This window comes from Mobula hypostoma, chromosome 11 (assembly GCF_963921235.1).
Source record: "Mobula hypostoma chromosome 11, sMobHyp1.1, whole genome shotgun sequence".
In the NCBI taxonomy this organism is placed as follows: Eukaryota; Metazoa; Chordata; class Chondrichthyes; order Myliobatiformes; family Myliobatidae; genus Mobula; species Mobula hypostoma.
Genome location: NC_086107.1, coordinates 3,841,032 through 3,866,257, shown reverse-complemented (window position 1 = coordinate 3,866,257; position 25,226 = coordinate 3,841,032). Strand labels below are relative to the sequence as shown.

The following is a 25,226-nucleotide window of genomic DNA, read 5'->3' as shown; positions in this document are numbered from 1 at the left end:
ATATTAATATATAGGGTTCCTTAAGGTTGTTATAGCTGGGAGGTGGTAACAAGGATAAGCTCCCACCAACTATTAAATGATTCCAATGGCGTGCACCCCAAATAGCCTCTGACAACCAAGTCCAGCTCCTGGCCTTCATGTGTGGCTTAGGTACTTAGCCCAGCGGAACTGTTTCTACTGACAGGAAAGGCCCCTTAAAACGAGTCGCTTCAGGCAGATGAGACTTATCAGCTGTAGTTGGCAGCTCATCTAGGAGAAGGAAAACTCTGATCTCAAACCTCTGCTGTCTTGTGACAATACCCATTCATGGGGAAGGTTTCGGGAGTAAATATCAAGAGAAAAGTCCGGAGCTGGAGTCCCTAAGGCAGTCCTACGTTGCATTCGATGCTGACTGGCAACTCCTGCGACGCTGCCAGTGCAAAACTGTTTCGGTCTCTACCATTCCTTTGGGTTCACCAGATGCGTGGAGAGGGGGAGCTTGCTACATGGGCAACAGTTTGCTTTCCATATCCTACTGCCCTGCCTTGTGTATGTAGATAACTTGGAGACCACAGCCATGGTAGACCCTGACCAATGGAGGCCTCAGATATTAATATATAATACAATAATGTATATTATACATTAATATATGTAATATATAGTTATTAATATATTTTAATGTAGGGAATGGAGGGATATAGATCTGTGCCGGCAGTTACGAGTAGTTGGACTGGAACTGTGGTTGGTTCAGATGTGGTAGTCCAAAGAGCATGTTCTACATGAAGTGGTGGAGGGGTGGGTGTTAGGTGCATGGTAGCACAGCAGGGGTAACACGGTATTGTAGCAGTTAGTGCTTTGCACCACCGGTGATCAGGACTCAATTCCTGCTGCTGTTTGTAAGGAGTTTATATATTCTTTTCATGACCATGTGGGTTTCATCCAGGTGCTCTAGTTTCCTCCCACAGTTCAAAGTCATACGGGTTAGGACTACTAAATGGTGGACATGCCATGTTGGCGCAGAAGTGTGGCGTAACTTGCGGGCTGCCCCCAGCGCATAGTTGCATTGTGTTGGTTATTGATGCAAACAACGCATTTCACTGTGTGTTTTGATGTATGTGACAAATAAAACTAATCTTTATCTTTAAATCTTTATTCATATTTATAATATCTGAAGATCTTAAGAGAATTACATTCCATGTAAACTCACTTACTGTCATTAGGTGGGGAATATATTGACTGATTGCATCACATCCTGGTATGGAAACGTGAATGCCCTTGAACTGAAGATCCTACAAAACGTAGTGGCTATGGTCCAGTATATCATGGGTAAAGCCCTCCCCACCATTGAGCACATCTACCCTGAGGGCTGTCGCAGGAAAGCAGCATCCATCATCAGGGACCTCCACCACCCAAGACATGCTCTCTTCTCACTGCTGCCATCAAGGAGGTGGTACCGGAACCTCAGGACTCACACCACCAGGTTCAGGATCAGTTATTACCCCTCAACCAAAGAGGTAACTTCACTCAACTTCCCTTGCCCCATCATTGAAATGTTCCTACAACCAATGGAATTTCAAGGACTTTCAATGACTCTTCATCTCATGTTCTCAATATTTATTGATTATTTATTTATTATTATTATTATTTCCGTTTTTTTCTTTTGTATTTACACAGTCTGTTATCTTTTGCCCACTGGTTGTCTGCCCTGTTGGGTGTGGTCTGCCACTGATTCTATTATGGTTATTGGATTTATGGAGTATGCCCGCAAGAAAACAAATCGCAGTGTTGTATATGGTGACATATATGTACTTTGATAATAAATTTACTTGGAACTTTTTGAACTTTAGAGCAAAACCCGCCTAATTATCTCATGATGCCATTCTTTGTTTTGAATCTCTTTCCCCAAATTGTCTTTCAATGTTTATCTTTCTTCTCTTAAATATATCATAGAATATAGAATACTATAGCATAGTACAGGCCCTTCAGCCCAAGACATTGTACCAACCTTTTAACCAACTCTAAAATCAATCTAACTCTTCCCTCCCACATAGCCCTCCATTTTTCTATAACCCATGTGCCTAATTAAAGTTTCTTAAATGTTCCTTATGTATCTGCCTCTACCACCACTCCTGGCAGCACGTTCCATGTACCTGACATTCTCTGTGGAAAAACCTACCTCAGACATCCCCCCTATTCTTTCTTACAATCACCTTAAAATCATGCCCCTTCATATTAGCCATTTCCACCCTGGGAGAAAGTCTCCGGCCACCCACTCGATCTACGACTCCTAGAAGTAGCAGCCTCAAGGAATATAATTAACACAAGAGATTCTGCAGATGCTGGAAATCCACAGTAGCACACACAAATGCTGGAAGAACTCAGCAGGTCAGGCAGCATCCATAGAGGTGGATAAACAGTCAACATTTCAGGCCAAGACCTTCGAAGGTCAAGTCCTGATGAAATGTCTCGGCTATTTATTCCTCTCCATAGATGCTGCCTGACCTGATGAGTTCCTCCAGCGCTCTGTGTGTGTTACCTCAAGGCATATCAATGCTTTGTCCTTCAAAATACTCCTTGAGGTAGCTACTTCCACCAGGATAAGTGGTGTGGACTGCAGAACCAGATTATCTGCAGTATAAGTACAACACGCTTTAGGTGATGAGCTGGTTAATTTGTTCTTCACTTATAGTTAAAGGGTTTAAAAGAAAGGATGGAGCCTTCATCTTGGATATTTAACTATTCAATTTGTTTCTGTCCTTCCAGACAGGTCAGTTCATCTAACAATCAGAGAAAGCCCAAGATCATTTGTTCCTGGAGCGTTAGAAAAGGCACAATTTCCAAAGAAGGTCATAGCCAGGCAAGCAGACAATAAACAGCACAGTCTTGGGAGTTCATCAAAAACAAAACAACATGGAACTATTTTAAAATAAACCAACCCTGAGGATGAGATGCTTCAGCTCATCGTCGGACAGAAAAGCAGGTTTGTAGTTGGCTTCTGTGTAGGCATTGGTAGCTCCTGAAACACAGAAATCAACACAACAGATTTTAAACAACACGGAATAGACAGTGCAATGAAATTCCAACTGCTAATCTACACTCAGTGGTCACTTTATTAGATTGTACCTCTTGAACCTAATGAAGTGGTCACTGAGTGTACAGCAACACACATCAAAGTTGCTGGTGAACGCAGCAGGCCAGGCAGCATCTATAGGAAGAGGCGCAGTCAACGTTTCAGGCCGAGACCCTTCGTCAGGACTGAGTGTACAGTCGTGGTCTTTGGCTGCTGTAGCCCATCCACTTTAAGGTTCAACGTGTGCGTTCAGAGATGCTCTTCTTCACACCGCTGTTGTAACACATGGTTATCTGAGTTACTGTCACGTTCTTGTCAGCTTGAACCAGCCTGGCCATTCTCCTCTGACCTCTCTCATTAACATGGTGTTTTCACCCACAGAACGGCTGCTCACTGGATTTTTGTTTTATTTTTCCACACCTTTCTCTGTAAACTCTACAGCAGGAGTTCCTGACCCTTCCTGAAGCAAGGGTCCGTGGTTCCCTTGCTTAATGGTATTGGTCCATGGCTTAAAAAAGGTTGGGAACCTCTGCTCTAGAGATTGTTTTGCATGAAAATCCCAGGAGATCAACAGTTTCTGACATACTCAAACTACCCCAACTGGTTCCAAATCTGACAAAGTCACTTAAATCACATTTCTTTCCCATTCTGATCTTTGGTCTGAACACCAGCTGAACCTCTTGACCATGTCTGCATACTTTTATGGGTTGACTTTCTGCCACATGATTGGCTGATTAGATATTTGCATTAACAAGCAGGTATACAGGTGTATCTGATAGAGTGGCCACTGATGATATATTTGAACTACTTATAACATTTACTGGCAGTGTTGCAGATGAAGGATCTGAAGCATTGTTGAGGATCCTTACCACCCATCTCACAGTCTCTTTGATCCACCACCATCAGGAAGGAGGTACAAGAGCAACAGAATGAGGACTGCCAGACTGGGTAACAGCTTCTTCCCTCAGGCTGTGAGACTGATGAATACTCTGCCGCCACCAACGTCTCGTCAATAGGAAACGAGTTGCTTACTGTGCTGTGCACAACGTGTACTTTGAAATATATTTTATTAATTTATTTGTGGTAATATATTGGTTTATATGGTGTGTGTGTGTGTTATATGTATTGTGGGTGACCGTGGTCCAGAGGAACGTTGTTTCGTTTGATTGTATATATGTATTGTGGGTGACCGTGGTCCAGAGGAACTTTGTTTCGTTGGGTTGTATATATGTATTGTGGGTGACCCTGGTCCAGTGGAACGTTGTTTCATTTGGTTGTATATATGTATTGTGGGTGACCGTGGTCCAGAGGAACGTTGTTTCGTTTGGTTGTATATATGTATTGTGGGTGACCGTGGTCCAGAGGAACGTTGTTTCGTTTGGTTGTATATATGTATTGTGGGTGACTCTGGTCCAGAGGAACGTTGTTTCGTTTGGTTATATATACGTATTGTGGGTGACCCTGGTCCAGAGGAACGTTGTTTCATTGGGTTGTATATACGTATTGTGGGTGACCCTGGTCCAGAGGAACGTTGTTTCGTTGGGTTGTATATACGTATTGTGGGTGACCGTGGTCCAGAGGAACGTTGTTTCATTTGGTTGTATATATGTATTGTGGGTGACTGTGGTCCAGAGGAACGTTGTTTCATTTGGTTGTATATATGTATTGTGGGTGACCGTGGTCCAGAGGAATGTTGTTTTGTTGGGTTGTATATATGTATTGTGGGTGACCGTGGTCCAGAGGAATGTTGTTTCGTTGGGTTGTATATATGTATTGTGGGTGACCGTGGTCCAGAGGAATGTTGTTTCGTTGGGTTGTATATATGTATTGTGGGTGACCGTGGTCCAGAGGAATGTTGTTTCATTGGGTTGTACATGTATATTGTGGATGTACCCCATTCTCCAGAGGAATGTTGTTTTGCTTGGTTGTATATATGTAGTCAGTTGACAATAAACTTGAACTATTAACTGAAGGTATTGCAATGTACAGTACTTGAGCAACAATTCACTTTGGACCTCGGGTTCCCATCTCTAATCCTTAGTTTGGAGACCCATTAAGAAAACCCGATTGTTGAGATTTGTTAACACCTTTATTTTTGGATTCTATGAGAACAAGGAAGGATGAATCACGGAGATCGTGATGTATAATCACCTAGCAATTCTTTGTATGAAAATTACAGTTGTTTGAGATCCAGGACACCTTCACAAAAAAGAACAACAGTCTTGCAGGATTGAAGGGCTGGCTGTCAAAATATTCAAAAGATTAGCTTTATTTGTCACATGTACATAAAAATATCAAAGCGTACAGTGAAATGCTTCGTTTGTGTCAACGACCAACACAGTCTAAGGATGTGCTGGGCATAGCCTGCAAGTGTCGCCAAACTTCTGGCGCCAACATACTATGCCCACAATGTACTAACCCTAACCCTTTGGAATGTGGGAGGAAACCAAAGCACCCGAAGGAAACCCACACAGTCACATACAAACTCCTTACAGACAGCAGCAAGAAATGAACCCCAATCACTGGCACCGCAAAGCGTTACGCTAACCGCTACACTACCCACTGATTACACTTGTATATCTCCTACTAAACACAAGCGCACAAAGCAAGGTTAATTGTCATTCAACCATGCACATGAATACAGCCAAATGAAACAGCGTTCCTCTGCAACCATGGTGCAAAATGCGGAAACAGCAGTCACATATCGTGCATGGCACACATAGCACATACAATTATGATAGCAGCAAAAACAGTTACCAAAAAAAATTGAAAAAAGTAATACAGCACAACTCTCCAAGTGTCACGGCCTATAGACTGATGGTGTATGGATGTTGTCCTGGAGCCATGTTTCTGCAAGAACAAGCACACAGTAGTTCCCCATCTCATGCTAGCTCAGCCTCAGATGAACACAATCCAGTTTCATACTACATATTCACCTCGAAGGGTCTTCATGTGCTGTACAGCCATCCTAAGCACAGTAAGCTTGTCCAGTTTCCTAGACATGGCGTTGCACGTTGGCACCATTGATGCCAACTCATCAATGAAGCTGTTCATCTTATCCCGCCGCCGCTTTTCAATCTGGCTGTGAGCCTCCCTGAAAAACAAATCAAAGAACAGGATGCACCGTTTCTCCTGAAGCAAGCTCAACAAGAAGTCACACTGCTAAACGGTTTCTTGTTATTCATTATTATTTAAAGACAGCTTCCCCTCTGCTGTCTGTTTTGTTTGCTTTGTCAATTATCGCCCTCATTTACAAAACATATTTATTATTTATTTAACTTACTCATCGAGCACTCTTCCCGCAGACGATATAGTTCAAAGTGCCTTACGATGGGATAAAGTACAAATAAAAGACGAAAAGATGGGTCACGGCACAGGATCAGAGAACGCTGCAGGAAGTTGGAAACTCAGCCACCTCCATCAAGGACACTAGTCTCCTCAGCATCGAAGACATCTTCAAAAGGTGATTCCTCAAAAAGTTGGCATCTATCATTAAGGACCCCCATCACCCAGGACATGCCCCCTTCTCATAGTTACCATGAGGAGGCACAGGAGCATGAAGGCACACACTCAACATTTCAGGAACAGCTTCTTCCCCGCAGATTTCTGAATGGACAATGAACCCATGAACACTACCTCACTATTCTTCCCCTTCCCCTTTCTTTCTGCAATATATATGTTGTTGTTGAGTGCCGTTGAGTCGCCATCGACTCATGGCGACCCTATGGATAGTGTAGCTGTCCACAAGGTTCTCGTGGCAGGATACGGAAATAGATTGCCAGGCCTTTCTTCTGCGCAGATACTGCTGCTGCCCAGGTTGGGATCCGACTAGATTCCGACTCGAGACCATCTGCATCAGAATCCAGTGCTGATGCCACTACACCATCGGCCAGCCTGTATACCGTTGGAAGTCAGAAGTTTACATACACCTTAGCCAAATACGTTTAAACTCAGTTTTTCACAATTCCTGACATTTAATCCAAGAAAACATTCCCTGTCTTTCCTGGTCAGTTAGGATCACTACTTTATTTTAAGAATGTGAAATGTCAGAATAATAGGGAGAATGATTTATTTCAGCTTTTATTTCTTTCATCACTTTCCCAGTGGGTCAGAAGTTTACATATACTTTGTTAGGATTTGGTAGCATTGCCTTTAAATTGTTTAACTTGGGTCAAACGTTTTGGGTTGCCTTCCACAAGCTTCTCACAGTAAGTTCCTGGAATTTTGTTCCATTCCTCCAGACAGAACTGGTGTAACTGAGTCAGGTTTGTAGGCCTCCTTGCTCGCACACGCTTTTTCAGTTCTGTCCACAAATTTTCTATCTGATTGAGGTCAGGGCTGTGTGATGGCCACTCCATACCTTGACTTTGCTGTCCTTAAGCAATTTTGCCACAACTTTGGAGGTATGCTTGGGGCCATTCTCCATTTGGAAGACCCATTTGCAACTGAGCTTTAACTTCCTGGCTGATGTCTTGAGATGTTGCTTCAATATATCCACATAATTTTCCTTCCTCATGATGCCATCTATTTTGTGAAGTGCACCAGTCCCTCCTGCAGCAAAGCACCCCCACAACATGATGCTGCCACCCCAATGCTTCACAGTTGGGATGGTGTTCTTCAGCTTGCAAGCCTCACCCTTTTCCCTCCAAACATAACGATGGTCATTATGGTCAAACAGTTCAATTTTTGTTTCATCAGACCAGAGGACATTTCTCCAAAAAGTAACATCTTTGTCCCCATGTGCACTTGCAAACTGTAGTCTGGCTTTTTCATGGCGGTTTTGGAGCAGTGGCTTCTTCCTTAGTGAGCAGCCTTTCAGGTTATGTCGATAAAGGACTCGTTTTACTGTGGATATAGATACTTGTCTACCTGTTTCCTCCAGCATCTTCACAAAGTCCTTTGCCGTTGATCTGGGATTGATTTGCACTTTTTGCGCCAAAGTACGTTCATCTCTAGGAGACAGAATGTGTCTCCTTCCTGAGCGGTATGACGACTGCGTGGTCCCATAGTGTTTATACTTGCCTACTATTGTTTGTACAGATGAACGTGGTACCTTCAGGTGTTTGGAAATTGCTCCCAAGGATGAACCAGACTTGACATCATTTTCTGACCTTAATTCGATAGAAAATTTGTGGGCAGAACTGAAAAAGCATGTGCGAGCAAGGTGGTCTACAAACCTGACTCAGTTACACCAGTTCTGTCTGGAGGAATGGAACAAAATTCCAGCAACTTACAGTGAGAAGCTTGTGGAAGGCAACCCAAAACGTTTGACTCAAGTTAAACAAAATTTAAAGGCAATGCTACCAAATCCTAACAAAGTGTATGTAAACTTCTGACCCACTGGGAAAGTGATGAAAGAAATAAAAGCTGAAATAAATCATTCTCCCTACTATTATTCTGATATTTCACATTCTTAAAATAAAGTAGTGATCCTAACTGACCTAAGACAGGGAATGTTTTTTAGGATTAAATGTCAGGAATTGTGAAAAACTGAGCTTAAATGTATTTGGCTAAGGTGTACGTAAACTTCTGACTTCAACTGTATCTACCTCTATCTACTTAAGTTTTATTATTATTGTGTACAGTATTGCAATGTATTGCTGGCACAAAACAACAAATTTCACAACATAATGCCAGCGATATTAAACCTGATTCTGACATGAAAATAAAAGACAAACAGATGTTAGTTAGAAGTGAGGTTGAATTAGTAGCTTTTAATAGCTGGCGTATAAAGGTGTCAACTGAATCTATATCCCTTGTAGTTCTAAGCATTGAGTTCCACAGTTTAGGAGTGTAGTTAAATATCAATTTAAGAAATGAAATTAACAATCTTCTTTTAGTTATCCACTCAAGAAGTGAACATTGCTGGCTAAACATGCAACCATTCAGTAAGGATAGTGACAGTGGACCTTCTCAATGAATTGGAATTGTGTGGTAAAGGCATTTATCCGGCACATTTCAGAATCAGAATCAGGTATGTCATGAAATTTGTTGTTTTGTGGCAGTAGTACATTGCAACACATAATTCAAAACAAACTATAAATTACAGTAAGAAATTACCTATATTAAATTAAGTAGGTACTATATAAAGAGAAGGGAAAAATAGTGGTGTACATGTGTTCATTACTCATTCAGAAGTATGATGGTGGCAAGGAAGAAGCTGTTCCTGAAACATTGTGTGGGTTTCTTCAGGTTCCTGTATCTCCTCCGTGATAGAAACAATAAGAAGAGGGTATGTCCTAGGTGATGGGGGTTCTTAACAATGGATGCTACCTTGCTGAGGCATCATCTTTTCCTCTGATCACTAAGCAAAATTTTGAGTGTCGTTATTTACCAATTACGAAGAACCTCTTGCTCTTAAGTAGAGAACAGATTTGTAATTGGCAGAAAGATATGGACAGAGCTGGGAAATGTCCTGGTCTATATTGGTCCTTCTCACTCGGGAGTTCTGCTTGCTCATTATAGGAAGGACCTGGAAAACTTAAAAGAGGGTACCGAGGAGATTTACCAGGATGTTGCCTGGATTAGAGAGCATGTATTATGAGAATAGGCTGAGCGAGGTTGGGCTTTTCTATACAGTATAGAGTAAAGGAGGATGAGAGATGACTTGATAGATGTGTACAAGACGATAAGAGGCAGACAGAGTGGACAGTCAAGGACTTTTTCCCAGGGTGGAAATGGACAATACAAGGAGGCGTAACTTTAAAGAAAACTCTAGGGGAGATACAGAGGTAGGTGTATTTTTAAACACACACGCATGCTGCCAAGGGTGTTGTAGATGCACAACACTGTGGGCCGAAGGGCCTGTACTGTTCTATCTTTTACAGCCACAACAGAAGTTATAGATCAAATAACTTCCTTCTGTGCTGTATTTCATTTTGATTCTAGAACCACCTGGCCAAAGAAAATCATTCGCGATTATTCCATTGCAAATAACATGGATTTTCAACATTACCATCTCCACTCATCTCACTGCCCATGGGAGCGTAGTGGTTAGCACGACAGTATTACAGCTCGGGGCATCAGAGATCAGAGTTCAATTCCAGCATCCTCTGTAAGAAAGTCTGCACGATCTTCTCGTGACCCGGTGGGTTTCCTCCCATCCAAGGATATAGTAGGTTAATTGGTCATTGTAAGTTGTCCTGGGATCGTCTAGGGTTAAACCAGTAGGTTGCTGGGCAGCACAGCTCTTTGGGTTGAAAGGGCCTGTTCCGCACTGTATCTCTAAACACAAATAAATAAGAGCAAGCTATAGTCAAGATCACAGGCTTTAGAGACAGAGGATTACCTGGCATTTTTCACTCTCCCATGTTGGTCCGTACATTCCATCCTAGACAAGGAGTGAGACAAATGCTGTGAAACTATCCAACTTATGGACCACAAAAAGCTCAAAAGCCAGAGGTACAAAAGTTATAAAAGTGGATTCAGTGCATCGTAGGATGAATTGTACATCACACAGAGATTGCTTGAATCTATTGTACTTATTTCTGTCAGCACGGCGCTGAAGAGCAACTGAAACAAAGCCCTAAAAACAGGCTTATTTATTTGGGGGAGCTAATAACTGGATTGTGGATGACCATTGAAAGGAGCAGCAGATATTTGTAATAAATAGATAAAGCCATAAGACATAGGAGCTGAATTTGGCCATTCGGCCCATTGAGTCTACTCTATCATTCGATCACAGCTGATTATTATCCCCTGCAACCCCATTCTCCAGCGTTCTCTCTGTAACTTTTGACACCCTTACTAATCAGGAACTTATCAATCTTCGCTTTAAATACTGAATAAGACCATTGGACATAGAAGCAGAATTAGGCCACTCAACCGTTCGTGTTTACTCCGCCATTTCATCATGGCTGATCCATTTTCCCTCTCGAGCCCATCCTCCTGCATTCTTCCCGTAACTTTCCATGCCCTGACTAATCAAGAACCTATCAACCTCTACCTTAAACACAGCCAATGACTGTGGTAATAAATTCCACAGATTCACCACACTCTGGCTAAAGAAATTCTTCCTCATCTCTATTCCAAATGGACACCCTCTAGTCCTACTCCCCCTCTATAGGAAACACCCTCCCCATGTTCAGTCTATCCAGGCCTTTCAACATTCAATAGGTTTCAATGTCATCCCTCCCCATTCTCCTAAATTCCAGCGAGTATGAGCCCAGCACCATTAAATGTTCTTTATACATTAAACCTTTAATTCCCAGAATCATTCTTGTGAACTTTCTCTGGACCCCCTCCAATGCCAGCACATCCATTCTTAGATAAAGTGCCCAAAACTGATCACAATACTTCAAGTGAGGTCTGATCAATGCCTTATAAAGCCTCAGCATTACATCCCTGCTCTTATATTAAGCAAGAGGATGAATCTCAGAGTTGTACTCTGTATACATAATTTGATAACAAATGTACTTTGAATCTTTGAATATTCTAGTCCTCTTGAAATGAATGCTAACATTGCATTTGCCTTCCTTCCTTAACTCAACCCGCAAGTTAACCTTTAGGAAATTGTGCAGGAGGACTCCCAAGTCCCTTTGCACCTCTGATTTCTGAATTTTCTCCGCGATTAGAAAACAGTCTACACATTTATTCCTTCGGTGCATAACCACGCTCTGTCTTACACTGTATTGCATCTAACATTTCTTTGGCCATTCTCCCAATCTGTCTAAGGCCTTCTGCAGACTCCCTGCTTCCTCAACACTACCTGCTCCTCCACCTATCTTTGAGAGTAGCTTGCCAAATCGCCACCCTTGAGTGCTTATGAAGGCCATCTCCCAAGAGGCATTTAGAGGGATATGGGCAATGTGCCTCTAGTTGACATTAGTTAGACTGGAATTGTGGTGATGGTCCAAAGAGCTTGTTTTAAGTGGCACAGGTTTGTGGCCTGTTTTTTTTTTTTTGGTTCGCAAGGATGGTTTTTTTGGCATCAGTGTGGGTCAGGTTAGGGGTAGGGACAGGGATGAGGTCAGGGGCAGTAAACGGAGAGCTAGGAGAAGGAACCAGAGGTTGGAGTTCAGGCGCCAGAGGCTAGCGATCTCTGAAGACATTGTCCAATTGTTTGAGGTCTGGAGAATGAGGGCCGACGATCACTGAGGTCAGGAAACAGTGAGTCCTGGGACTGGAGGTCCGAAGTTAGTTGGCAGGTCCTGAGGTTAGAGATGCCTGATCAGAGAGTCCTGGGTCAAGGCCCCTAGGTAGGTGAGTCCGAAGGTTGAAGCCAGAAAGTCAAAGTTTGTATGTTAGGGAATCTGGAGGTCAGAGGCCCAATGTCTGCAAGTTCAGGGCCACAGTCTGGAGGTCGGAGGCTCAGGGACAGCACGTCTGAGGTTGGAGGACCATCTCTGCGTATGGGTACACTGGTGGTAAAAGAGTTTGTTTTATCATTGTTGCTTGTTGACTGCACGTTGCTCTGTTTATCATGGTGGCACACTTTGTTGATGCCAGAGTAAGCAGTGACACTTGCAAGGTGCCTCCAGCTCATCCTCAGATTGTGGTGGTTGTCAACACAAACAACACATTTCATTCTATGATTCAATGTACTGCACGTGTGATGAATAAATACATCTAAACCTACCAGAAAGTAAAGTGTTGCAAACTAATTTTTAAACTAACTTTTGACCATACCTGCTATGCTGGTCTTCTTTGTCTGTCTCCATACTGTCCCTGAAAACAAGAGGTAAATGGGAGATCACGTATTACAAACTTGATTGATTGTTTTGATGAGGTGAGCAAGAAGGTTGATGAGGGCAGGACAGTAGATGTGGTTTATATGGACTTCAGTAAGGTCTTTGAGAAGGTTCCACATGAGAGGCTGCACTGCAAGGTTTCATCACATGGGATCCAGAGAGAACTAGCTAACCGGATATGCAACTGGGTTGATGGTAGAAAGCAGAGGGTGATTGTAGATTTTTTTTTCCCCAAACAGGAATCACATGACTAGTGGTGTGCCTCAGAAGACAGTGCTGAGTCCATATCTATTTGTCATCTACATTCAATTGCCACTTTATTAAGTACACCTGTACACCTGCTCGTTAACGCAAATATCTAATCAGCCCGTTGTGTGACAGCAACTCAATACATAAAAGTATGCAGACATGGTCAAGAAGTTCAATTAGTGCTCAGACCAAACAACAAAATGGGAAGAAGTGTGTTCTAGGTGACTTTGACCGTGGAATGATTGTTGGTACCAGATGGGGTGGTTTGAGTATCTCAGAAATGGCTGATCTCTTGGGATTTTCATGCACAACAGTCTCTAGAGTTTACATAGAATAGTGTGAAAAACAAAAACATCCAGTGAGGAGCAATTCTGTGGGTGAAAATGCCTTATCAAAGAGAGAGATCAGGGGAGAATGGCCAGACTAGTTCAAGCTGACAGGAAGGCGATGGTAACTCAAATAACCACACATTACAACAGTGGTGTGCAGAAGACCATCATTTCTTTGAAGTGGCTGGGCTACAGCAGCAGAAGACCACTCGAGGTTCCACTCATGTGGCAACTTTATTGGGTATATTCCTGTACCTAATAAAGTGTCCACTGAGTGTGCATCAACAAATTGGCTAAGAAGGTACGAGGCATGGTTCACAAGTTTGAAATCCGCAGTTTTATAGGTAATATAACGGACAATGAAGAATATTATCAGAAACTACAGGGGCATCATCTGAGTACATGGGCCAAGGTACGGCAAATGGAGTTCAATTCAGATGTGCGAGGTTTTGTATTTAGGAAGGTCTAATCCAGGTAGGACTTTCACAGTGAATGGCAGGGCCTTGTGAAGTGCCGTAGAATAGAAGGATCTTGGAGTACAAGAACATGGGTCACAGAAAGTGGAGTCACAGATAGACAGGGTGATGCACTCCCAGAATTTTACAGAGCTATCGTGGAGAGCATTCTAACTGGCTAGCTATATCAGCCGCTGGGGCCACTGCACAGGACCTGCAGAGCGTTGTAAACTCAGCCAGCTCCATCATGGTCACTAACCTCCGCAGTATTGAGGATACATTCAGTAGGTGATGCCTCAGAAAGTCTGCATCCATCATTAAGGAACCCATCAGCCAGGAATGCCCTCTTCCCATTGCTACCATCAACGAGGAGGTAACTTTTTATATCTACTGCTTATTGTAATTTTTAGGTTTTATTTAATTATTACAGATTACAATGTACTGCTGCTGTTAAACAACAAATTTCACGACATACGACATGCTATTAAACCTGATTCTGATTCAAAAGATCATGGAGCTGGTTAGCTATTCCAGGTTAAGAATCAATATCACTATCCAATCATCATCCCTTTGCTGCTTGGGTAGGTTTCCTGCAATAGAGACAGCACTTGAAAAGTGTTCCTTTAGTTACAAACGATGGGTATTTTACCCATTGCGAAACGGTGAAATATTCAATCAACTTTTATTTATTTATTTTATTTAGTGATACAGAGTGGACCAGGCCCTTCCAGCCCTTCCAGCCCTTCAAGCAGTGGCATCCAGCAATCTGCCTATTTAGCCGTAGGCTAATCACAAGACAATTTACAATGACCAAGTAACCTACACCTTTGGACTCTGGAAGGAAAACACAGCACCCGGAGGAGAGGCACACACACATGGGAAGGAACGTACAAACTTGCTTACAAAGGATGCTGGAACTGAATTCCGAACTGACCCTCTGAGCTGTAACAGCAGCGTGCTAACTGCCTCGTTACTGTGGCACCCCATTAAATGAGATGCTAGAGATGTTTAAATACACAAAAGATCAGCTACCTAGATGCACAGGCATGGAAGGAGAATGGGATGACGGCGAGAGGAAAAGAAGCAGGAAAAAAATTACAGGGATATTGCCAGGGCTTGAGGACCTGTTATAGGGAAAGTTTGAATAGGTTAGGACTTTATTCTCTGCAGTGCAGGAGAATGAGGGGAGATCTTAAAGAGGTATACAATAGAGGCTAGAAATAGGAAGATAATGCAGCTAAATACGTGGCTAAGGAGTTGGTGCAGAAGGGAGGGCTTCATGTCTCTGGACAAATGGGCCTTGTTCCAGGGAAGGTGGGACCTGTTCTGACAGGACGGGTTGCACCTGAACTGGAGGGGGACTAACATCCTTGCGGCAAAGTTTGCTACTGCTGCTCCGGGGGGTTTAAACTAGATTTGCAGGGGGAGGGGAACCAGAGTGTTAGAGCAGATAGTGAGGTGGAGGAGGATAAAGGTCATGCGAGAACTGCAAGTATAGTGCATGGAATAAAGCCAGATCTAACATATAAAGAGGCTTTGAGGAAAGAGAAACAGAATAAAGGGTGTAAAGGTAGTAAGGTAGAAGGGCTAAAGTGCATGTACTTCAATGCAAAAAGCATCAGGAACAAAGGTGATGTACTGAGAGCCTGGATACATACATGGAATTATGATGTCGTGGCCATTACAGAGTCTTGGCTGGCACTAGGGCAGGAATGGATTCTCAATATTCCTGGATTTCAGTGCTTTAAAAGGGATATGGGGGGGGGAAGGGGAGGAGGGATGGCATTACTAGTCAGGGAACTTGATGACGGTGAGGACAATATTAGTGAAGTTGATGTTCTGGAGCATGTTGATATTAAGGGAGAGGAGGTGTTGGAGTTGTTAAAATACATTAAGACAGATAAGTCCCTGGGGCCTGACAGAATATTCCCCAGGCTGCTCCATGAGGCGAGGGAAGAGATTGCTGAGCCTCTGGCTAGGACCTTTATGGCCTCGTTGTCCATGGGAATGGTACCGGAGGATTGGAGGGAGACGAATGTTGTCCCCTTGTTCAAAAAAGGTAGTAGGGATAGTCCGGGTAATTATAGACCAGTGAGCCTTATGTCTGTGGTGGGAAAGCTGCTGGAAAAGATTCTTAGAGATAGGATCTATGGGCATTTAGAGAAACGTGGTCTGATCAGGGACAGTCAGCATGGCTTTGCGAAGGGCAGATCATGTCTAACAAGCCTGATAGAGTTCTTTGAAGAGGTGACCAGGCAAATAGATGAGGGTAGCGCAGTGGATGTGATCTACATGGATTTTAGTAAGGCATTTGACAAGGTTCCACGTGGTAGGCTTATTCAGAAAGTCAGAAGGCATGGGATCCAGGGAAGTTTGGCCAGGTGGATTCAGAATTGGCTTGCCTGCAGAAGGCAGAGGGTCATGGTGGAGGGAGTACATTCGGATTGGAGGGTTGTGACTAGTGGTGTCCGACAAGGATCAGTTCTGGGACCTCTACTTTTCGTGATTTTTATTAACGACCTGGATGTGGGGGTAGAAGGGTGGGTTGGCAAGTTTGCAAACGTCACAAAGGTTGGTGGTGTTGTGGATAGTGTAGAGGATTGTTGAAGATTGCAGAGAGACATTAATAGGATGCAGAAGTGGGCTAAGAAATGGCAGATGGAGTTCAACCCGGAGAAGTGTGAGGTGGTACACTTTGGAAGGACAAACTCCAAGGCAGAGCACAAAGTAAATGGCAGGATACTTGGTAGTGTGGAGGAGCAGAGGGATCTCGGGGTACATGTCCACAGATCCCTGAAAGTTGCCTCACAGATAGATAGGGTAGTTAAGAAAGCTTATGGGGTGTTAGCCTTTATAAGTCGAGGGATAGAGTTTAAGAGTTGCGAGGTAATGATGCAGCTCTATAAAACTCTGGTTGGGCCGCACTTGGAGTACTGTGTCCAGTTCTGGTCGCCTCACTATAGGAAGGATGTGGAAGCATTGGAAAGGGTACAGAGGAGATTTACCAGGATGCTGCCTGGTTTAGAGAGTATGCATTATGATCAGAGATTAAGGGAGCTAGGGCTTTACTCTTTGGAGAGGAGGAGGATGAGAGGAGACATGATAGAGGTATACAAGATATTAAGAGGAATAGATAGAGTGGACAGCCAGCGCCTCTTCCCCAGGGCACCACTGCTCAATACAAGAGGACATGGCTTTAAGGTAAAGGGTGGGAAGTTCAAGGGGAATATTAGAGGAAGGTTTTTTACTCAGAGAGTGGTTGGTGTGTGGAATGCAGATACACTAGTGAAGAGTACTGGAAAGGTATATGGAGGAATTTAAGGTGGTGGGGGGTTATATGGGAGGCAGGGTTTAAGGGTCGGCACAACGTTGTGGGCCGAAGGGCCTGTACTGTGCTGTACTATTCTATGTTCTATAAAATTGAGGGGTATAGATAGATTGAATGCAAGCAGGCTTTTGTCACTGAGGTTGGGTGAGCCTAGAACTAGAGGTCATAGCTTAAGGGGAATCTGAAGGGGATCTTTTTCACTCGGAGGGCGTGCAAGTGTGGAACGAACTGCCAGGAGAAGTGGTGGAGGTGGGTTTGATGCAACATTTATGCGAAGTCTGGATAAGTGTATAGGTGGGAGGGGAATGAAGGGATATAGTCCAGGTGCAGGGTCATGGGACGAGGCAGATTAACCATTCAGCATGGACTAGGTGGGCCAAGGAGTCTGTTCCAGTGCTGTCGAGCTCTACGAGGCTGCAACAGAGTAATAAGAGAAAGAAAAAGAATGTAAACATGAGGCAGGAGGTATGGAAAGGGGCAGAGTGGTTGAAAGGCAGCTATTACAGCAGAACATCAGGGCCAGCAGGAATGGGTAAAAGTGATCATCAGGAACTGGTTTGTGAAATGGAACTAGTTTGTGGAATAGAACTGAACTCATTCACAAATGTCCTGTGAGCAACGAGGCTTGGTGACGCCTTTTCCTCAACCAAATTTTAACCTGAAGTGGCCTGACCAGTTGTTCAATTGCAATGCCAGTCAGGGATAAGCAATTAATGCCAGCCATAGCTACAACACCCACATTCGAGACGCAGCGCAGCAACAAGTCCATGCCAAGGTGTTACAAAGTCTTACAGCACTAAAGCACAGCAACCAGTCCTAACACGTCCAACACAGAGTGCAGTTAGCGTAACACCAGCAACCCAGGTTCAATTCCCGTTGCCATCAGTAGGGAGTTTGTACCTTCTCACCGTGACCGTGTGGGTTTTCTCTGGGTGTCATAGAGTCTTAGAGCACTACAACACAGAAGCAGACCCTTTGGCCCCTCTAGCCCATGCTGAGCTATTATTCTCCCTAGTCCCACCAACCCATACCTGGTCAATAGTCCTCCACAACCCTCCCATCCATGTACCTATCCAAACTTGTCTTAAATGTTGTAATCAAACCTGCATCCACCAATTCCACTGGCAGCTCATTCAACACTCTCACTGCCCTACGAGTGAATAAGTTACCTCCCCCCCCCGCACATCTTCCTCGTAAACATTTTACCTTTAGCCCTTAACCAGTTACCTCAAGCCCTTGTCTCACCCAACCTCAGAGGGAAAAAAACTGCTTGCAACGACCCTGTCTATACCACTCATGATTTTATACACCTATATCCAGAGAATAAAATCCTAACCTATTCAACCTTTCTTTGTAACTTAGATGCTCAAGTCCTGACAATATCCTTGTAAATTTTCTCTGTACTCTTTCAATCTTACTGATATCTTTCCTTTAGATAGGTGACCAAAACTACATATAATACTCCAAATTATGGAGTGGCTGCCATTAAGCAGACAAATTTCAAGGTGCATAATTTATACATTCTTTGAAATTAGCCCCACCAACATCTTATACAACTTCAACATTATATCTTATCTCCTGTACTTAATACTCTGATTTAAGGCCAATGTGCCAAAAGCTTTCTTTATGACCCTATCTATCTACGACGCCACTGTCAAAGAATTATGGATCAGTATGTTCAGGTCTCTCTGTTTTACACAATCTGTTCTTGGTGCTCCAGTTTCCTCCCACATCCCAAAGATGTACAGGTTAGTAAGTTATTGGGTCACATGAGTGTAACTGGCTGGCAGAGGCTTGTGACCGTGTTGTGTATCTAGTCATAGTCATAGTCATACTTTACTGATCCCGGGGGAAACCGGTTTTCATTACAGTTGCACCATAAATAATTAAATAGTAATAAAACCATAAATAGTTAAATAGTAATATGTAAATTATGCCAGGAAATAAGTCCAGGACCAGCCTATTGGCTCAGGGTGTCTGACCCTTCAAGGGAGGAGTTGTAAAGTTTGATGGCCACAGGCAGGAATGACTTCCTATGACGCTCTGTGTTGCATCTCGGTGGAATGAGTCTCTGGCTGAATGTACTCCTGTGCCCACCCAGTACATTATGTAGTGGATGGGAGACATTGTCCAAGATGGCATGCAACTTGGACAGCATCCTCTTTTCAGACACCACCGTCAGAGGGTCCAGTTCCATCCCCACAACATCACTGGCCTTGCGAATGAGTTACGAATCTAAGTAATAGATATAATAAAATAAAACTGCGTATTTTATTTAGGGATACAGTGCCAAACAGGCCCTTCCAGCCCTTTGAGCCGCACCACCCAGCAACCCCTGATTTAACCCTAGCCTAATCGCAGGACAATTTACAATGATCGATTAACCTACTAACAGGTACGTCTTTGGACTGTGGGAGGAAACCAGAGCACCAGGAGAAAATCCACGCATTCCACAGGGAGGACTACTGAATGTTGAAGTGGCTAGATAGGGTGGATATGGAGAGAATGTTTCCTATGATGGGGGTGTCCAGAATAGAGGGCACAGCCTCAAAATTGAGGGGTGACCCTTTAGAACAGAGGTAAGGAGGAATTATTTTAGCCAGAGACTAATGAATCTGTGGAATGCTCTGCCACAGACTGTGGTGGAGGCCAAGTCCATGGGTATATTTAAGGCGGAAGTTGATTGTTTCCTGATTGATCAGGACATCAAAGGATATGGCGAGAAGGCAGGTGTATGGGGTTGAGTGGGAACCAAGATCAGCCATGATGGAATGGCACAGCAGACTTGATGGGCTGAATGGCCTAATTCTGCTCCTATGTCTTATGGACATACAGACTCCTTACAGAAGATGCCAGGATCGAACTCCGAACTCTGGCGCCCTGAGCTGTGATAGCATCGTGCCAAACACTACACTACTGTGGCATTACTGAGCTCTTGGTCCATATCTCTCTAAACTTTTCCTAGCCATCTACCTGTCTCATTGTCTTTTAAACAATGAAATTGTACCAGTCTCTACCATTTGCTCATTCCATGTACCTACCACCCTCTGCGTGGAAAATGTGCCACTTAGATCCCGTTTAAAATGGTTCATTTCACACCATTAACACCAGTAAAAGGAAAATTTCCACAGATTCTCATCTATACTCTCGAATGTCACATCTTCTCATCTTCATGGAGTGTTTAATTGTTGGCATTCATGTAGCGGATAGCATAACGCTATTACAGTACCAGCGATCCAGGTTCAATTCCCACTGCTGCCTGCAAGGAATTTGTACATTCTCCCCATGATTGTGTGGATTTTCTCCAGGTGCTCTGGTTTCGTCCCACATTACAAAGACATAGTGATCGGTAGGTTAGAGGGAGAGAGAGAAAAGATTAACTTTATTTGTCATATGTACACTGGAACATACAGAGAAATGTGTCATTTGCATAAAGTCAAATCGGCGAGGAATACATTGGGGGAGCCTGCAAGAGACACCATGCTTCTGCACCAACACAGCATGAGCACAATTTATTAACCCTAATCCGTTTGTCTTTGGAATGTGGGAGGAACCCAGAGGAAACCTGTGGGGTAATTGGGAGAACGTACAAATTCCTTACAAATAGTGTCAGGGATCAATGATTGCTGGTGCTGTAAAGCAATCGGATGGGCGGTGCGGGCTCATTGGGCTGGAAGGGCCTGTTACCAAGCTGTATCTCTAAATAATAAAAACTAACAAAATAAAGTTGAGCATTTGCCCCATACCTCTTTAAACCTTTCCCTGCCATCTACCATCTAAATGCCTTTTAAACACTGGATCTGCACCTGGACCTGGACAAGTACATTAACACACCTACCACCCACTGTGTGAAAAACATGCCCCTCAGATCCCTTTTTAAATGTTTCCCCTCTCACCATCGACCAGAATAAGGAGTAAATTTCCACATCACAGATTCTCAGCTATGCTGTCAAATGTCACACATCCTCATCCTCACGGAGTAGTTAATTGTTGGCAGTCAATAACAATACCTTGATAAACCCTGGGGACAGAAAACTTGTTTCCTCAGTGTAATGGAAACTCTGTTGTGGGTGTCACTCACCAGTCCATTAGAAACTCCCTCAACTACCTCCAAATTCTCTGTCTTTGTGTATTTTAGGACACTGACTAATTGGGAGCTTTTAATACTTGAATAAGAAGTCAACAAGCCTGGAGGTGTGGGAAGGAATGACAAAAACACTTCAACCACAGATATGGTTAAAAGGTAGACATTGGGCTCGACACTTTTTAATTGGAATTACAGATTCATAAGAAGATTCATGCTGTATAAGGTTCAGGCCTAATTTGGAGCAGTGTGTCCAGTTTCAGTCAGTTCCTACAGGAAAGATCTAGAGAAGCGTGAAGGAGTGCAGAAAAAATTCACAAGGATGTTGCCGGACTTGAGGACCTGAGTTATGGGGAAAGGTTGAAAGGATTTCATTCCCTACAGCATCCGAGAATGAGGGGAGCTTTGATAGAAGTACACAAAACTACGAGGATTATAGATGGGTTAATGCAAGCAGGCTTTTTCCACTGACGCTGGTTGAGGTGAGAAGAGAGCAAGAGATCATGGGTTTAAGGGTGAAAGGTGAAATGTTTAAGAGGAACATGAGGGGCAACTTCTTCACTCAGGGGATAGTGAGAGTGTGGAACGAGCTGCTGGTGGAAGTGGTGGAGGTGGGTTCGATTACAACATTAAAGAGAAGTTTGGAAAAGTACATGGATGGGGAGGGATATGGAAGGCTTGGTCCGGGTGTGGGTTGATGGGACGAGACTGAATAACCGTTCAGTCTCGACTAGATGGGGCCAGTTTCTGTGCTGTAGTGCCCTATGACTCTATAAATCCTTGTAGGCAGGGAAACAATAACCAAAGAAAAGAGAAAGTACTCTTAAAACTTACTGATACTCTGTGGAACTTCCTTTCCTTTTCCTGTTGAAGTCCATAGCTGCTGTGCCCAAGGAGCCTGATAGCAATCCTGTTGGATCGGTCGAGATAAAATCATTTATTGTCGAGGATATGTCCATATTTTGGTCTGCCATTGGATAATCTGAAATACAGTGGATTCCGGTTAATTGGGCCATCAGTTAATCAGGGCAGCTGCTTATTTGGGACAATTCTTAAAGGACAAAAACAAATCAAGAAATTAACCAGAAATCCCTTCATTTATTTGGGACACTATGCCACTTAATTGGAACAGGAGACTGTTGCCGAACAGCTTCTACCTAGTGTCAGTCTTGTGCACTTGCTTGGCTGTTAAACACTACACCATGCTTACAGCGAACAGTTTTTAAGTAGCGCCTGTTGGGCCAATGGATGCCAATTTAAAAGGCAGAGATTTGTGATAATCTTGTTATGGATTACGACACTACTTCATGCAGGAAGGTGATGAATGCAGTCCACTATCTGCACTGGAAGTCTGCGCTGATTTTGTCCATTTAGTCAATCAAAAGAACATAGCAGCGTTCACTGGATGAAATCCTCCATCAATAACTATTACAAACTAATACAGATATCTATCAAGCAACACACATAAAAGTTGCTGGTGAACATAACTATTACAGTTTTATAGTATTGGCAGTGTCTAATTTGTTCTGCATTTCATTTAAATACATTATTTGTTATTCAGGTGAATGGCAGATTTCGTATTTGTACCTTTTTAACTATCTCCATGAAACTTCAACTAGTTGGGGCAGCCTCTAAATTGGGTCAAAATATACTGGTTCCAATTAACCAGAATCTGCTGTATTGCCAAGTACAATTAATTCTTAATTCAACCGGTCATATGTGTGCATCAATTGTGACCCACTACGTCTACACACTATAAGACCATAAGGCATAGGAACAGAATTAGACTATTCAACCCATCGAGTCTGCTCTGCTATTCTGTCACAGCTGGTTTATTTTCCCTCTTATCTCCATTCTCCTGCCTTATCCCTGTAACCTTTGACACCCTGACTAGTCCAGAACCTTTTGACCACTTTAAATATACCCAATAGTTCAGCCTCCACAGATTCACCACCATCTGGCTGAAGAAATTCCTCCTCTTCTATTCTAAAGGGGTGTCCTCCTATTCTGAGGCTGTGCCCTCTGGTCCCAGACTCGCCCACTATTGGAAACATCCTCTCCACGTCCACTCTATCTAGACCTTTCGATATTCAGAAAGTTTACCAAACTAACCGCCCTTTAGGCACCCACATATCTCCATAATCAAGCAGGTAACATATGACTCGTCTCCCACAATGGTAAACGCCTGCAATCAGGTAACCACAACCTGATTCTTTCACCTCAGTCCAAGGAAGCCTCTAAGCAACACCCAAGTGCAGTAGCTTGAAGCCAAGAAATTGTGTGCAAAATAAAATCAACGAAACTGCTCCCCTGAGATGCAAGTGATTCAGTATTCACTCCTGTGAAGAACAAGTGTAGAACTCTGTTTCTGTAAGTGCTTCCACTCACTCTCCTTTATCTATCCTGTCTGTTATTTCCTAAAAGGCTTGTCAGGCAAGATTTCTCCTTAAAGAAACCATGTTGACTTTGGCCTATTTTATCATGTGCCTCCAAGTGCCCCAATAATTCATCCTTCACAATAGTTTCCAATATCTCCCCAACCACTGAAGTCAGGCTAACTGTCCTATAATTTCCAGTCTTTTGCCTCCCTCCCTTCTTAAAGAGTGGAGTGGCATTTGCAATTTTCCAGTCCCCTGGAACCATTCCAGAATCGTAAACTCCATCATGGGCACTAGCCTATCCAGCCACATCTTCAAAAGGTGATGACTCAAAAAGGTGGCATCCATCATTAAAGACCCCCATCACCCAGGACATGCCCTCTTCTCATCATCAGTCCGAATACACACGCTCAATGCTTCAAGAACATTCCCCTCCACCATCCGATTAGTGAATGGACAATGAACCCACAGGCACTTCCTCAGTACCTTTACTCTCTTTTTTGCCCTACTTATTAATTAATGTCCATAAGTTTTCATTGTAATTTATAGTTTTTATTACTATATATTGCAATGTACTCGTGCAGCAAAAACAGATTTCACAACATATGCTGGTGGTATTAAATCAAATTCTGATTCTGAAGAGATCTTTGTCCGGCCAATTTACAGAAGAATACTTACCAATTCATCTGCTTGAAATGATCCTACTTCCTCCCTTTTGTTCTTTGTCCTAAATCAATGGTGAAATAACATATTTGCTTTCCATCGCACCTTTCACAAACTCATGCCCTCTCCTCATTGCTACCATCAGGTAGGAGGTTCAGAAGCCTGAAGACACACACCACCAGATTTCTGAATGGACAAGGAACCCAAAACACTTCCTCAGTATTTTGCTCTTTTTTTGCACTATTTACGTCATTTTACCTATTCCCACTACCGAGGACATCTTCAAAATACAATGCCCAGGAAGGCGGTAACCATCATAAAGGACCTTCACCATCCATGACATGCCCTCTTCTCATGGCTATCATGAGGTACAGGAGCCTGAAGAGACACACTCAACATTTTAAGAAGAGCTTCTTCACCCCCTCCGCCATCAGATTTCGGAATGGACAACAAACTACAAACACCACATCACTATATTGTTATCTTTTCGCACAACTTGTTTAATATCTTATATGGAGTCACAGAACACTACAGCACAGAAACAGTCCTTTTGGCCCGTCTGCACCTGGACCATAGCTCTCTGTACCCGCACCCCCTCCCCACAATCCATGTACCCATCCAAATTTCTCTTAAATGTTGAAATCCAACCCGCATCCACCACTTCCATTGGCAGTTCGTTCCACACTCTCACCACCTCCAAGTGAAGCTCTCCTCATGTACCCATTAAGCTAAAGATGGCCGGCAACTTCCTCCAGTTCATCCGCAAAACAGTTTAATTTCTTCGCTTCAATATCTTTTCAGGGTGCAGCCCTGTGGATTCCTCACTGGTGTTGCCCACTGAAGCATTGCAGAAGGCTGAAACAGTGAGACAGCAGTACACACTGCTGTCAAAATGGGCAACACTGCATATTGCAACAATTGTGACCTCTCCTCTCACTGTGGCAAAGGGATACATATCTCTCCCTCGTTAGTTTGACAGAGAGCCTGCGGGATGTCGAGGTG

The 25,226-nt window shown here is 43.3% G+C and overlaps 1 protein-coding gene across 1 annotated transcript in view; it reads right to left on the bottom strand.

Annotated features, from left to right (window-relative positions):
* bmal1a (basic helix-loop-helix ARNT like 1a) overlaps window positions 1–25,226 on the bottom strand; it is a 70,824-nt gene that overhangs the window by 27,576 nt on the left and 18,022 nt on the right. The window contains exons 2-6 of the mRNA XM_063061587.1: window positions 22,018–22,165; window positions 12,677–12,715; window positions 10,338–10,379; window positions 5,986–6,143; window positions 2,916–2,995 (exon numbers count right to left, since the gene is read on the bottom strand). Coding sequence (XP_062917657.1) covers window positions 2,916–2,995; window positions 5,986–6,143; window positions 10,338–10,379; window positions 12,677–12,715; window positions 22,018–22,157 — 459 coding nt within the window. The 5' untranslated portion in view covers window positions 22,158–22,165. The remainder of the gene's footprint in view (window positions 1–2,915; window positions 2,996–5,985; window positions 6,144–10,337; window positions 10,380–12,676; window positions 12,716–22,017; window positions 22,166–25,226) is intronic.